General features: G+C 39.7%; 1 protein-coding gene across 2 annotated transcripts in view; it reads right to left on the reverse strand.

Moving 5' to 3' along the window:
- stk38a (serine/threonine kinase 38a) overlaps positions 1–17,083 on the reverse strand; it is a 29,437-nt gene that overhangs the window by 5,356 nt on the left and 6,998 nt on the right. The window contains exons 2-9 of one of the 2 annotated variants that reach the window (XM_067591228.1): positions 14,396–14,533; positions 10,154–10,205; positions 7,497–7,619; positions 6,298–6,381; positions 6,071–6,194; positions 4,451–4,605; positions 1,558–1,660; positions 1,182–1,243 (exon numbers count right to left, since the gene is read on the reverse strand). In XM_067591228.1, coding sequence (XP_067447329.1) covers positions 1,182–1,243; positions 1,558–1,660; positions 4,451–4,605; positions 6,071–6,194; positions 6,298–6,381; positions 7,497–7,619; positions 10,154–10,205; positions 14,396–14,526 — 834 coding nt within the window. In that variant the 5' untranslated portion in view covers positions 14,527–14,533. Of the gene's footprint in view, positions 1–1,181; positions 1,244–1,548; positions 1,661–4,450; positions 4,606–6,070; positions 6,195–6,297; positions 6,382–7,496; positions 7,620–10,153; positions 10,206–14,395; positions 14,534–17,083 lie in introns of both variants that reach the window. The other variant, XM_067591227.1, reaches the window with a different exon arrangement.

Here is a 17,083-nt window from a genome sequence, read left to right on the forward strand (position 1 = left end):
TCGTTGTTGCGCTCTCTAGTATTTTTTACGTTTTTGTTTATTTTTGTGGTCTTCAGTACTCCCTTTCATATCACATTCACAAATGAAGAACTGTTGAATATTTGACCATTCACTCCACAAACTTTTCACCAGTCTTTACACACCCAGTAACTTTTTCAGACATTCTAAAATATCAGGGCTTGGAGGAGATGCAGGCGAGGGAAGCATGCTGGAGCGGGGTTCTAAACACCACCCACGTCATTACATCGAGTGAATGTCCACTCTCTGTCAAACAAAACGGATCAACTCCTGCTGCTCATAAACATAACAAACAGGGAGTTTTCAGGATCTGCTGCTCTGTGTTTGAAGCCTGGCTTGTTGAGTCCATCCTTGACAGCATTCTACATCTGCTGGGCTTCCAACTCCACTGAATGGTCGCATAACGGGATAAAAACACACCGGATCACCGCTACACAATATTAAAGGTCGCATATCACTCTGTTCCCTGTGCAGCTTTGGGAGTGTTTTTTGCGGCTGCAACTACAGACCTGGACGAACTTACTGACACTGTGACATCTTACATCAGCTTTTGTGAGGACATGTGTGTGCCGACTGAAACTTTCTGCACCTGCAATAACAATAAGCTCTGGTTCACAGAAAAACTCAGGCAGCTTTGTCACATCGAGGAGGTGGTCTACAGGACTGGGGACAGGATCCTGTACAGCTAGACTGTGTAGTTATATAAAGTATAACTTTTGTCTGACCTTGCTCTTTTTCATTGGAAATGTGTAAAACACTGAAGAAGCAGCTTGTTGAGTTTAAACCAGCACTGACTGACATTCACCTGTTTAAATTAACCACACCTGCCATCATCCTGTTTGTGTCAGTGTGCAGTGCACTACTTTTTCCTTTGATGCTGCCTTTTGAAAAACCTTGCATGTACATAATGTGTGTGTAATTATACCTCTTCAATACATAGCAAAAGTATCAACTGCACATAATCAATCTGAGTTGCTTTATTTCTGGACAAAGCTTTTAGGCCTCAGGGTTTGGGTTAAAATGTCTTTAAAATTGTTTTGTTTGCATTAATTTATTCCATACATTATCTACATAAAAACAAATGGATAGTAGCGCAGCTATTATGCCGCATGTCCAAAGTAGTGTCAAAGTGTTTGTGCATGCAGATCTCTGTTCACACCCACCAGCTGCCTCCTGTTTCTCTTCCAGGTCTCAGCTTTCCTCTTGGAGTTCATGTTCTGAAAGGCTGTGAAGAGAGGACATCTCAGTATTACAAAGCCATTCCCTTACTAATGCACTACATTAAATACTGCATCTCCTACAGGCTAACATGTCATGCATCTTAACCAGCATGGAAGCATTGCTTGTCTTTGTTCAGCTTGATGTCTATATGTGTCTTCCTAAACATTGCTCTTGGTTTTTAAGTACACAGACCCACTCGAAATATAAATATGAAGCAACATAAAGCTGATTCTGAATATAAAAATCAGATGCGAGTGGCTGAAGTTGCATGCAAGCTACAGTTGAAAAAAATGGAAAGGGTTGCCTGACTTTGCTTACTGAGGTCACTGGGCAGGCTGTGGTTCAAGTTCTTGTAGAACTCGGTACGGTGAGCTCTCTTCAGCCCGGTGCAAAGACCAAAGTCAGACAGCTTCACATGGCCCTGGAAACAAAACACACACTATTAGAACTACTGAAGCATACAGTGATGTTTAAACAATATGAGACAAAGTTTGGAATTCAAATTTGGGGGTCACATCAACCAAGGTTGAGAAACTGCTCTACAATAAATCTACAGTAAATTCTCAAATAAAAGCCAGTATTCAAATAAGGGGCACCCCCTAAACATTGTTGATATGAGTCATCAGCCGAGGAGTCCATTCACATTTTGTCAGTTGAATCCCTGCCTCTTTTTTTAGCTGCATCATTGTATACAGAGTAACGCAAGGTGACAGCATGTCATTATTATAAGTGAATTACTTGTAGCCTACAACAACACGGTTAACATGGTAAGTTTAGTATAATGTCCATCTCCAAAGCACTAATTCCACCAGTACAATAGGGTAATGTTATATCTATATGTTGTTGTTTCAACAGTTTTTAGCTCCACTATTGAAGCTCATCTAAGTCAGTGAAAAGCTTTTAATTTGAAGCAGTAAAGCAGGAAATGTTAGGTTTGCATCAGCGGTAACTTTACACAACGCTGATCCGTAAAGCTGGCCAATCAGAACAGAATGGGCACATCAGGAGGAGGGGCTTAAAGAGACAGGAGCTCAAATGGACTGTAAAGAGACACAATGTATACTGAGGGGCTGCATTAAGGGCTAGTATAAGATTAATAAAGAGTTTTTTGAACAGTGAATTATGCAAAGCTACTCTGATGTTTTTTCACATTAAAAGAATAATGATGGTGTCACACAAAACTGTAGTGTTTCTACCTTCTCAATCAACGAAAAGTACACATATCTTTCTTTACACCTTTTTTCATTCAAGGACGTTTCACTGACAGCCAGGCTCTCTTTTGCAGGAATGACCTGACCATAGGGCTGTACGATTAATTGAATTTTACTTTCGATTACGATTTTGGCTTCGAACAATTATGAAAACAAAACAATCACGATAAAACAGTTATTATTTATTATTGTCATTGCGTAATGATGCTCTCGTTTTATCATGTTGCAAATCTAGCACACCCCTTTCCTTTACACCGGTGCGCTTTCGCTCCTCCCTAAACGCCTCCAACAGGCGTTGAGCGTCTCTGTCCACAGAACCGGCCGTCTGTCAGCAGCAGCTGCTGACCAGCAGCCGGCTAACCTGCCTTCACCAGGCTAACTGACAGCTGAAATTTACTGAACCAAAATAGTTTGCATGTCGGCTCCACAGGAAGAAATCAACAGTGTTTACTTAGTGTTTGTACTTATTGATTCATTGGTTTTATTTCCTTGTTAGTCTGCCTGTAGTGAAACCAGAGCTAACAGGTGCTTCCTCCGCAGGCTCCACTTCACTCAGCTGCCCGACAGACCAGCTGCTTCTTCCCACTTTAACCTGAATAACAAACTGGGGCATGGTGCTCTGGTTGGATCCAAACAGGAGCCGGGGCTAGCTGGGAGGCTAGCGGAGCGTTAGCTGCAGCATGACCGGAGGGAAGCACAGCCAGTTAGCCTCTGCTAGCCTCCCAGCTAGTACAATCATTAGTGCAATCTATGATTGCATGTGTAATATGCATATATCGACACTGGCAATCGGAAAAAATGAGAGTCAAAAAGTAATCTGGTTAAATAATCATGATCTCAAAATTGACAAAAATAATTGTGATTATGATTTTTGCCATATTGATTATTGCAAAAATCATAATCATGATTATTTTGGTCAATATTAAGAGCAGCTCTACCTGACCACACTCTCACAATAAAATCTATGAATCATTGAGATATTTTTAACTTTTGTAACAAATTTTAAAAGTGAAAGACAAATGGATTTAATAAGAGATTCAAAACTAGATTCAGATTTTGTAAACACAGAGGAAGTTTTTGTTGGCATTAACTGGGGGGTCAACCCAGAGGCTGCCCTACCTGGATTTGATGACCTGGTGTTGCTACCAGGAATGAAAATAAATTCAATGATACTGACATGTAGAAAGAGGAGAGAGAGAGAAAAAAAAGTGTGTGCATGGGTGACCGAGAGAGACGGAGTGTGCAGGTGGAAAAACAAGGAAGTGAAACTGAAATTAAACTTTTATCTGCTAATTATTCAATTTAATTCAGTGTAATTCTCAGGTTTATATACAGTAGGCTTTTGCCGATTGGCAATCAGACTGTATATCGACAATTGAAGGGATGATCAACGATTAGTTTTTCCTACACTGATATTAAGACGATTATTACTAACTTGCTATCAGAACTAAAATGCTATAAAAATAATCCCAAGAATCTTTGCCCAATTGTGCATTTAGAGATGTTTGTGGTGGAGTGGCATGTCTGCCTGCTGAGCCCTGTTAATCAGCACCAACACAAGTCTGCTATCTCTTTCCCATAGATCTGACACCCTGCATCGCTGTTCTCCATGTGCCTGCTCGCCAAAACCTTGCACTGCGCTCCATAAAAGGTAGTTATGGATATGATTTGGATTGTGATATTAAAGATACGATAATAATGTTAACTGGAACATAATGCTGATGTGATATTGTCGCACCGAGCACAGACACATGGACGTGTGCTGTGACATAGCTCCCCCCCACCCCCTCCTACTCCTGCCACCCCTGGCGTGATCTTGAATAACCACAACTGGATGATATGAAAATAGAAACGATCGTCAAACCCTACTACACAGAGGACTGCAGTCTCTGCCAACAGTGAGAAGCAGGGTGACTGAAGTCTCATGAATAGGTCCAACACAGGTCTAACACACATCGAGTTGCATGTCTATCTGGTGAACAATGACGGTTTCTCCTTACCCTGGAGTCCAACAGCAGGTTGTCTGGCTTGATGTCTCTGTGAATGAAGCCCAGCTGGTGGATGGAGTCGATGGCCAGCACCGTCTCTGCTATGTAGAACTGAGTGGCCTCTTCTGTCAGAGTGTCTTTTTTCATCAGGAGGGTCATCATGTCTCCTGAAGGGACAACAGCAACAGAAACCACACTCAGTTCTGTCTATACTGATGTAAACCTGCTCATATCTAAGTTCAGATTTAGCACTTTAATGTAGTAACCATTATTTTATTTCAAATTGAGCCTGTCTAAATACTTACTGTCTGAGCTCTAGGTTGTAATAGTGACAGTCTGAATCACTAACTAAACTAGTTTCCATTATATCCGGTCTAAATCTGTTCCTGAGGGGGTAAACTGTACAGCACAAGCTACCATGGTGATCTATCCTACTTAGTAAGGCAACTTTGTGGAGCCAGAAAGTGTAAAGGTTAGTAGCTGGTGCGTGACACAGGTCACAGGTTCTGATCTCCCAACAGCATTATGTTGTAAGGGTCACATAGGTATGCAGGTATGTCAGTCTCAATATCAATACCTGGGCTTTGGGTATGGGCCGATACAGAGTACCGATCTGATACCAGTGTTTAATTAATAAGCTGCAGGCCTCACTGTGTGGAAGAGACCTCGAATCTCTAGATGACTCGAGGCTGCTGCTGCTGTTCGGCTGCTCTAACCTGTTAACATCGGCGCTGAAATGAAAAGCAAGAGGTTCCGCGATGCACACGCGCTGCTCACACATCCAGTGTGTCCCAGGCGTAAGGCAACATCAGACTTGACTTTGCTTTCCTAACTTTGTAAAACAAAATGTAACCAAAAAAAGTATCTTTGTGTAAAATTATATAATAAAATAATGAATTCATGAAGAGTGATTCAAGTCATTCATTCACAGGGATACACTCACTGGCAGGAGGACTGGAGTGTGTTAAAGACAGTACATGTACAGCTGATTCAGGTTGCTAACTAATTTAATTCTAATTCTTGGGGCCATCTCCCTGACCTTGGTTACCGTGACAACGCTGGTTCAGACAGCTGCCGTGCATCCAAGGAGAGGAGCCGGTGTCTCTCTCTGTAAGATTTACTGTTGCTCACTCTGTGACCTTAACGTCCATGCTTGACCCAGTGTAACCCAATCTGTAACCCCTAAAGTTAAGTAATAGTAGTAAATAGTAGTAAATTTTCCATAACACTATGTTATATTGGATTTAATTAGTGGAGGTGTTTCGCCGTTATATTTTAGGCCACACACGACTGGATTAGCTACCATAGATGGTCTTATTGAGGTTACACAGGCACCACGGAACAACTGCTATTTACTAAAAACAGCATCCAAAACAACTTCACATGTTATAAGTTAGCATACACGTTGCACTGTCCGTTAAGCCTTGTGTTTCACAATGCTGAAACAACAGCAGCAACCCAGCTCCGGTGGGAGGAAAGCACCTAACGGCAACCGCACGTGCGTCTTCCTTTCTAGACAATAGATCAACTGAGATTGGCCCCCATTGTCATCGATATCCAATCCAGCTGTCTGAGTAAGTATCGGACCAGACGTGGACACAATGAATTGGTCTTTAGTGGTGAGACTCGTACCTCCTGGCAGGAATTCCATGATGAGGTAGAGGTTCATCTTATCCTGGAAGCTGTAGAACATCTTGACCACCCACAGGCTGTCTGCCTCCACCAGGATGTCCCGCTCAGCACGGATGTGACCGACCTAACAAAAGGTCAGAGCGCACATACACACAGGGGGTTAAAAAAGCCCGATAGCTTCAAGAACAGCAGTGTTTGTATTTTGCTGCTTTTCATCTCCTCCTCACCTGTTCTTTCTCCAGCATGTCAGCCTTGCGAAGAATCTTCATGGCGTAGACATGACCAGTGTCCTTCTTCTGCACCAGACGCACCTAGAAGAAGACACAGCTTGAAAAATATTGCTTTCTTGGTCTATTCTGTGCACAACACATCGATTACATGTCTGTCCATCCTGGAACAAGGATCTCCCTTCTCAGATTTTTCCCCCAGTTTTTCTTTATCCAAATCAAGGGCGCAAGGATAGAGGATGTCATACACTGTACAGATTGCAAAGCCCCTTGAGGCAAATTTGTAATATGTGATATCGGGCTATATAAATAATATTAGATGAGTTTAAACAGTCACCTTACTCCTGAATTACACTGCCTTTATTGTGTGAATCAGTACCTCAGAATTTTTTTCCTTAAAGGAGACGTATTATGCTTTTCCTTATTTTCAGACATATATATATATATATATATATTATGTCATAGTGTCTGATGTTCATGTTAAAAGTGGTCAACGTGCCAAATAACAATGTAAACATATGTAGCAATAATCCCTGTGAGCAAAAAGCAGCAACTTCAGACTGCTCTGAACGCTAAGTTTCCAGCAGTTTTTTGTACTTTGAGCCCGAGCTGATGTCAGCTTGTGATTGAATTCTTTATATGGACATCTGCTACAACTTTGCTGCTCCGCTGTGGGAGTAGTTACGCCGAGCCATGACTCCATTACACAGCACAGCAAAGTAAAATAAGTAGTTTATCTGTGGGAGGTGTGCTGGTTCTCACTGTGGCTGTTTCTACTCTTCCTCCCTGCGTTATTTCTAACTGATCTGCTTAAGAAATAACTCAAATAGCTTCATATGTTGTTTTTTGACTGGTTTTTAGCACCGCTAACAAAGCTTCGCTAATTCAGTGAGGAACACATTTCACTTCCTGTAATTTCTTCACAATAGTTAGTCATTTAAAAGCTTTTAATTTGAAGCAGTAAAGCAGGAAATGTTTGGTTTGCTTTGACGATTAAGTTACACAACTCTGATACATAAAGGTCTGATACTCTGATACCTAAAATGCCCCCTGGAGCATAACAGAGCCACCAGATCCCCTAACTGTAGGGGTCAAGAATCCAGTCCTGTACCAGTTTTTCCTTTAATTTGTCACCTGTCTGTATATTTTAGATGGAATTCATGATCCAGGTATTCGTGTATTATTTTATGTGTTTTTACCTCTCCAAAAGCTCCTCGGCCAATCACCTTCAGAGACTCAAAGTCCTCCAGACCCAGGCGGGTGCGTTTCAGGCGAAGAAACTCTGTCTCTTTCCTTGCGTGCTGAGAGCGTCGCACACGTTTCTGCGGAGCAGAGACATCCCTAATCTGTTACCATTAAATACAACATTCTGTGTGATGCACACTTTCACTCACCACTGGCTCCGGTCAGCTGCTTGAAGCGAATAAAGTGCACGTGGTTTGCATCTGTCATGATCTCAAAGTCACTATAACACAGTTCCACTTAATTAATTAACATGTTGTGAATGCAGTCTGTAAGCTTGTGTGGGAAGTTATTTCCCCTGAAATTTTCTTCTCAGACTACTTCCAGGCCGTGTATCATCCTCAATAAGCTTCAAAACGTTGTACATCATTATTTGCTCTAACCAAAAGGAAAAGATGAATGAAACGGAGAGATGGATATATGATGGGAATTTAGGTCTACCAAGCTCCTACTTGATTAGAGAAAATAAAATAGAGAAAGTTCAGAAATTTCAAAATATTCCTTATGCCTCACTAGGGACCTAAAAGGGCCTTTAACGTTTTATTTTTTTGATAATTTTGGCTGTCATTACGCTGTAGCCATGATTTTTGGCAAAGGTGTGTATTTATTAATCTAATTTTAAGTCTATAATACACTGTGTAGAAACAATACTAATTTTCATCATGTTAAGGCCCTTTCAGGTCCCATTGAAACCCATTAAAACCACATTTTTGATCTCATGGTTGCTACAGCATAAATTCATGCATTCTGTTTTATAAGACTGTCAAACTGAGGCTCCGGCTTCAAAATGTTAGTTTCTGCTATTTTCTAGCTGATTGAGCCAGTTTCTCTTTTCCCTTTGTGTGAAATACGTTATTCTCCTTGTTCCACTAGAGGCATTAATCCTCTATTATGAATACTGCAGCCAAGTATATTATAGCTTGAGTGATATGTGTAGGTAGGGATGTCTAAATGTGGTGTGTGTGTGTGTGTGTGTGTGTGTGTGTGAATGTGTGTGTGAGAAGCTAAAGAGACATCATTTATATAGGCTGCAGGTCACATTACTCCTTTCTCCCTCTCTCTCTCCTAACACACACATACACCCACCTTCACCCCCCCCGATACACACATGCACTTACAAACACAGGCCTTCTGACTCAATAAAATATAAGATATTATACTGGATACAGATGCCTACATGAGTTACAGTACAGTATGTGCTATTGAGCTTTGAAGCTGTGTGTGTGTGTGTTTGTGCGCACGCTTGGAGTGACAGAACAAGTGCTTATCTGTCTCTCTGTCTATGTGTGTGTGTGTGAAACAAGAGGGTAAATGATTCCGATGGCATTTTTTTCCATTTGCTCGGATTTATGTGTCTTTTAAGTACGGATTCATATGTCTTTGAAACACAGAGACGAAAGTAAGTTCAAACCCCCCATTTACATAGATGTCTATTCATACCCATACATGGTAAATGGACTGTACTTGTGTAGTACCACTCTAGTCTTCCGACCACTCAAAGCACTTTTACACTATGAATCACATTCACACACATTCATACGCTGAATGGGTACAGGGGCGACCATGCAAGGTCCCAACCTGCCCATCAAAGGAAACTAACCATTCACACACTGATGACACAGCCATCAGGAGCAGGGGAGGGAGGTCTGCACAAAAAACAATGATGCATAAATATCAATGTTGTTGGTAAACATTAACATATCCCAGACTGTGATAATCAAAAAAAAAAAAAATCACCTAGCCTTTAGTATATTGAAAAGGTTTCCATTTTTGTGTTTTTTCTTTTATAAAAATTAGTGGTATCATCTCAAAAACTGGCATTTAAAGGGTTAAAATTCTGAAAAGTAATGAATATTTAGTAGTTTTGATCAGGACTGAAGTTGGTTAAAAAATGAACTCAGTGAAAGTGGAAAAGAAATATGAAAACATCATATTTTTATGGCAATTTTTTGACCTTTTAGGTCCCTAATATGATGAGGGACTTTTTTTTGACATTGCACAAAAAATAATAATGTATAAATATCAATGTTGTTGCAAATCACTGACATATCCCAGACTGTGATAATCAAAAAACAAACATTTTCCCACTTGCCTTTAGTATATTGAATTTTTGTGTTTCTTCTTTTATAAAAATTAGTGGTATCATCACAAAACTGGCATTTAAAGGGTTAAAATTCTGAAAATGAATGAATATTTGGTAGTTATACTCAGGACTGAAGTTAGGTCCCTAATACTATATATTATACTATATACTCTATTGACTGTATTTTAAGCAAGGCACAACGGTTAAAACTACATTCCCCATTGTGTAAAGCTGGTGTAGGGCAGCCTGGTGTCTGGGGTGCAGACCATGGAACCTTTGTTCCATGTCATCCCAGTCTCTTAAACGCCCCGTGTTTCCCTCTACTGTCACAATCTAGTAAAGCTAGAGAATGTCCCCATCCAACAAAAGACAAAGCTTTCTGTTCAAGGAAAAAAGTATGAAGCAATTACAGCACTGTTGGCGGAGGATGTAAAACGTCCAACCGACTTTGTAACAGGGACTTGGAAAGACCACAGTTCCTTCAAGTGAATTCTCACAGAGCATGCTGAGGAAAACACCGCAGGCACTCACCTCTTCATCAGCCAAGCCCTCCTGATCCATCACTTTCTCCAGTTTCTGCTGCCTGAAAAGAACATTTTACCATTACCAATACTTTACAGCCACCAAGTACTGTATACACATCCTGTTTTACTGGTTATGTTGGAAAGATGGCAAAAACAATATCAAGAAAAAGGCACCTGCACACTTAACTGATGCTTTAGTATAGCATCATCAGGTGAATACTGAGCATGTGCTAAGAAATAAAAGAAATAAGAGACTTCACCTGAAGTCAGCCCTACCATCAATTACACAAACATGTATCCATCAAATCATTTACAATGGTTACAACAGCTAGGGCACGCAGTCGATGCATTAGTCGAGAATCCAGTAGAATTGCTGCCTTTTTTTTAGCCACGTCATTATACACAGGATAATGTAGGATGACAGTATAACAGGCTGTAAACTTTTACAGATTCTTATTTCTAAATGACCTTGTAGGAGGACAATCGCTTGTTTTTTAATTCTGTTAACTAATCTTTGATTCTTAAGGAAAATAAGAGACAGACTCTCTGGATTCCTAAGCTGGTAAGAGCAGACCCTCAGCCTGCAGAACTCACCTTTGTAACCTTAAATGGGGGTTACCAGTGATGCTCAACAGACTCAGAAAGACCTCCTAAGAAACCGTTTTGATAAGTTGAATTATGACATGAACTAAAAGCATGAAATGACCCTAAAGGCCACTTGGACCAGAGAAAAAAAACTTCCACCTTAGAGGGAAGACAGACTCTTATCACCAAAGCCATAAACTAACCCACATTCCTGAGGACTTTGTGAAGCCTCCTTGCAAACCTGAAATTCATAAATGTCTAATCATTATGCAACTTATATCATGTTATTTGTCATGTAAATACAAGAAGAATGGTATAACTTTCATAGGTGTATGACTATCTACTAAAGAGATATAAGACTTTGATTTTATTACCCTTTTCTACTACAGGTAACAATACTGCCCTCTAGTGACAAGAGTTAAATTCCCTTATGAGAAGAGTTCATGAATGTTTGATAACCATGTATTTGTATTTTAAAACCACCCAAGTGTTTAACTTCTGACCTCATAGACAATCATATTTTAATAGTTAAATTAGATAAGTAGTTGTGTTGAAAGAATGACGTTTCTGAAGTAAGAGGAATGTAAAGATATAATGTTTGAAAGATTTCAGTTTGAAGTTTTCTTTTATTGTTAAACAATAGTCACGTTGAATGCTTTTATATTATGAAGTAAGAGTTATGTTCAACTTATATTTAAATATGTTTCTGATCTTATCACATAAGTGTTGCCTAACTTTATTTCTTTTCACTATAGTATTAAACTTTATTTCAGTAGATGGTTTAAGATGTGTAGATCTGGTCTGAGAAAGTTGAATCAATGATGGTTTTATGATTACACATCATGAAGTGTTAATATGAAGCTTAATGTTTGTTATTAGAAGAACTGACTTATGAATCATGTAAACTGCTCAACTGTTTCTTGAATGGTTTTACAAATATGATACAAGCTGACAGGAACGTTATTAATCAGAAATATCATGAAATGCTTGGACATTATGAAAATGTGTTTACAGCTTTAATGTGAAATAATAGGCAACAGTGACTTGAAGTGTGACTTTTTGCGTGTAAAAAAAATCTATCAAATGGACCCTACTTGGTTAGAAAGCTTGACTAATCAACTAACTACCAAAACAGGTTAGATCACCCAAATCTGTGGTTTTATTTAACTATACCTCCCGGAGTATGATGCTAATCGTTTTAGCATTCTACATTCACATACATGAAACGGTTAGCATTAGCTTAAATGTTTTGCTATTAACTACCAAATCTATCTATTTGGTTGAAAGCTTGAATAATCCATTAACTAACAAAATAGGTTAGACCACCTGAAACTGTGTTTTTATTGAACTATACCTTCCAGACTACGAAGCTAAGTGTTTAGCATCTTTCATTCGCTTACATGAAACGGTTAGCATTAGCATTTCTATTTAAAACCTTTGAGCTTATTATCAATTACCCTGGTGGTCTACTAGTTATCTTGACTAATCAGCTAACTAGCAGACTAGAGTAGACCACACATATCTGTTTTTATTGAACTATACCTTCCAGACTACGAAGCTAAGTGTTTTAGCATCTTTCGTTCACTTACATGAAATGATTAGCATTAGCATTGCTATGCTACACTTATGAGCTACTTATCCACTCCGTGATTAATACAGACTTGGATGGTGTACCCAAGTCTGCTAGTTAGCTTAACACAGTAACTTTCAAACCATATCAGGCTAATTTGAATTCTCATTCTAGCTAAAAGCAAAGAAAAGTGCAGAGCATTGTTTTCTCATGGGGGAGATGAGAGTAAGTGTTGTAAAGTCAGCTTGACCAGATAGCCACATCAATCATCTTTCTCTTAAATATGATTGGGCAGGTATTTATTACATAATAAATTCCCTAGTTTAGCCCCCCCCAACTGCAACCCAGTAACAAGGGAAGGGAGAGGAACTTTCTAAAGAATTACATAGGCTATGTCAAAGGCTATGTTCTCATACTTTATAGGTGTTTACTATATGCACATTAGATCCCAAATGACATGATTAATAGCCAATCATGGATTTGCCTTTCCAGGGGCTTTAAATGCAGTGACATCAGCTAAGCTACTGCTGACACAGACGCGTACCAGTGTCTCCTCCTCTACTGTCAAGTGTGATCAACTCTTTGGCTGACAGTGCTGTCAACAGCTGCAGGAGAGACACTCTGTGCTGCACTTGCATTTTATAACTGAAGTAATACCACGACGCACACTTTTTATTTCTCTAACTGTGCAGAAATCTGATGTTACACATCACAGATGATGAAAAACAACATTAAAACACCAGTCTTACCAGTAAAATATAAGACTCATGTAGGCTATTATATCAGGTTAGTGTGGGGCGGCTGCTCTGCAGGTGCGCTTGACTGTACTGTAACTGCGGTAACTGGGCTCAGACATGAATAATATTTCCCCATTTATATAAATCGTGTGATTATAGAAAAACATCTATCGTTTCATATTATGCTCTATCGTTTATTTCATTGCGTTGCAAATCACACTCTCTATGGCAATATTTTTCATCATTTGGAGTCTGTCCATCTTTTGCACGGATTACAGTGATAAATGACTCTTCTTGGCTTTTTACTCGCCAAGGTTCCTTTGCACTTACAGTAACGTAACAAGTGTAGCTGTCGTCAACTCTCCACCGCTGTCTGTCTCTCCTTGACTACGCTGCACACACACAGAGGGCTCAGCCCCACCCACAGTGAGAAAGAGCAGAGAAGAGGAGAGAAGCAGCGAGGAGGCAACTATAAATGACAGCAAAAGAGGCAGTAGAGACTGTCATTATTTATGTTCAGTGTTTCCCCTATAATTGTACCGGCCTGCCAGGCCGCCAGGCCAACAAGAACCCCCCCACCAGGCCAAAAAATATTTTTTACATGCTAAAAATAACACCAAACACCCATTTATTCAGAAAGCAGTGTTTGAGAGCCTCTCAGCAGCGCTGTTTCAAAACATGAGTCAACGTCTGTGTCATTGCCAGATATACTCCTGGTAGGGTATTTCCTTTTAAATAACAGGGCAGTACGTAAGTGAGTGAGTCGTTGAGTGAGAGAGCAAGCTGTAGAAAAGTGACAGTGAATGCAAGTGGAGCAGAGAAAAAGGTTAGCAGTAAATTGTCAACCTGGCAGTAAATGTACAGTACAGGCTGCAGTTTGTCAGTTAATAAATGCTGTAGCTTCTCAAGGCCAAGAAAAGTCTCGCCTGTTCTTTCACCAACTGCTGGAAAAGTGAGGAGGGTTAGTCCCAAAGTTAGACTAACCTGACGATGCTAAACCATTGACTGTATGGCGCTAAACAGAGAAATATGGTTCACCACGGGCAGGGCTGAGCCCTCTGTGTGTCTGCTGCACACACAAAGGAGACAGTGAACCAGCTGAAGTACTTGACTTGACAACAACTACATTCATTACGTTATTGTAAGAGCAGTAAAAGCTTCATGAGTGAAAAGCCAAGATTAATTTAATTTAATCCATACGAAGGATGGACAGACAAGTATTATAATGTGCTATATCAGGATAGGTATTGCTATTAGGATATAAAATGACCGATATGGGGATATGAGATTTTGGTCATGTTACCCAGCCCTACTTAGATGCATAGTGCACAGTGGATGTGAAACTTGTGGGTGTTACCTCATCTCTCTCTCCTCGTGCTGGGCGATGAGGTTACTGTAGAAGTTCTCCAGGGTCACTTTGGCCATAGTGACCCGCTCCTTGGTGTGGTTGCTCATGGAGGAGCATGAGCTGTGGCCGGTCATCGCCATGCTTTACCTGCAAGGACAAGACAGACTGACTGAGTGAGCTGTCCCACAGTAGAACATCCACTTAGTCCACACTACTGGAAACACACGAGAAGACACTGTACCAGACAGGGCAGATTGAAAGATGGGATGGGATACAGGAGGGCTGAGGGAAGCAGCAGAGAAGACTATTAAAATATACCTTGCTGTTATTCAGAGGTCAGAGTAATTCAGTTGTTGCAGCATCGAGCTGAGCTCAAAAAAGCTGGAACTATGACATGAAATGACGGTTGGCTCATAAAAAGAGGAAGGAAAGCTGCTAGCTCTGCCGCCTTAGCGGAGAAACGGTGATAACATTGTGACAGTGCAGTTATGAAGAAACAATGAGGAAATCTGATTTGTGCAAGCACTGATGGTGGAGTCATGTTGTGAGTTAGATGGGAAGTTTTAGGGCATGCCAACTCCAACATGTTTCTAGACTGTCAAAATTCATATTCATTCATTCATAATCACGCTACAAAATCCTTCAGACAAATATATTATCTCTTTCATCACTATAATTTTTTCCCTATTGATTTTGCAATGGTGGACTGTTTATAAATTTGTATGACATTAAGTGTTAAAAAGCCTCCCAAAAATTGAAAAGTTACATAGTAGGAGCATCCATGAATGCAGTCTTTGCACAAATTAGCTCCCTACGATCGGCCGTTGCCATAGACGCTGATAATAGCTATAGGTTATATCAAAGTAAGATACTGGAAAGGGTTGCTTTTAACCAAATTACCAATATCCTGAACAAAAATAATATTTTAGAAAAATTTCAGTCAGGGTTCAAATCACAGCACTGAGAGAGCTCTCACCAAAGTTGTCAGTGATATCAGGATTAGCGCCGATGCCAACAAGATCTCCATTCTAGTTCTGTTAGATATAAGTGCTGCCTTTGATACAATTGATAACAATATTCTTATTGAGTGACATGAGAACTGGGTTGGCCTCTCTGTGTTTTAAATTGGTTCCACTCTTATACATTGGGGAGAAAGTTTTTTTGTCACTATGGGAGATCATTTATCAAAGAAATATGAGAAACCTTTTGGTGTTGCTCAGGGGAGCTGTCTTGGTCCTCTGCTTTCTTTAGCTGTACATGCTTCCTTTAGGTGATATTATCAGAGAACATAAACTTAATTTCCACACAGCTGTATATTTTGATGGACCCAAGTGATGACCAAAACCGTTGCCATTTAACAACTGGTTTGGCTGCAGTAAATAAGTGGATGCAGACCAACTTTCTTACATTAAATGGTGAGAGAACAGAAATTTTATTAGTTGGTCCACAAACAACTTGGCAGTTTGGCCCCACAGGTTAATCAGAAGTCACGAGCCTGGGTGTTATCCTAGCCTCAGACTTAAATTTTAAATCCCATATAAAGACGGTGACCAAAGCAGCTTTCTTTCCTTTAAGAAACATTGCTGAGGTACGGCTGTTCCTATCCCAACAGGATGCCAAAAAGCTTGTCCATGTGTTTTCAAGTAGATTAGACTACTGTAATCTTCCAAAACAATCACTGCTCTTCCAAAACAATCCATTGATAAATTACAACTAATTCAGAACTCTGCTGCCAGGTTTTTAACTAGAACAAGACAGACAAGCATATCAGCCCAGTTTTAGCTAACATGCACTGGCTCCCAGTGTCTTTAGGGATTGATTTTAAAGTTCTTTTACTTGTTTAAAAGGCTCTTAATGGTTTGGGACCAGCCTACATTACTATTTCTTTGTTGTTTTATAATCCTTCACAGCTGCTTAGATCCTCTGCTGCTGTTTTTTAAAATACAAACTATAACACATATAAGACAATGTACCAAAATGATGGAATTCCCTACCTGAGGATATAAGAGATGCTCTGTGTACATTTTTAAAACAATTTATTCAACCTTTTTTTTAACTAACTGTCACTCTTCCTTTGTTCTATTCTTATCTTTTACATATTTTACTGGTTTTATGCCTTCCTTTGTTTTATTTCTATCTTTCACATATTGTATTGTCATGTTTGTTATTCATTTAATTGCTCGGCTTTAACGCGCAGTATTTGCACTTCTTTTAATTTGCCTGTTTTTATTTATTCTCTTCACTTTATTGTAAAGCACTTTGAGTTACAGCCCCTGTATGAAAGGGGGTATATAGTCTAAATATAATCAGGGCTCAACATTAACTTCTTGAGGCACTTGTCCTTCAGACAAGTAAATTTACGATAATTTACTTTTTCATTTTGTTTGCAAATGCAGAATTCAGACGAACAAACTGCTGAAAGCATCCAAACAATGTCAACATATAAATGATTCAATTTATGAATTTTATGAAAGCTGTCACTTCCCTGTTAACGATCTTTTCATTTGATCCTGATCTGTGAAGCACTTTGTAAAGTCTGTTTCAATATGAGCTCTATAGATTAATCATTGAATCTGAAACTAGGAGTTTTATCACAGGGTGGGCATGTCATGGATACGTGGTGTCCACAGTGTCCTCAAAGACACGAACAGTAAGGCGGTTGTATGAGTGCCTTTCTCTACACTGAGCTGAAATGAA

Source organism: Thunnus thynnus, chromosome 6 (assembly GCF_963924715.1).
Source record: "Thunnus thynnus chromosome 6, fThuThy2.1, whole genome shotgun sequence".
Lineage (NCBI taxonomy): Eukaryota > Metazoa > Chordata > Actinopteri > Scombriformes > Scombridae > Thunnus > Thunnus thynnus.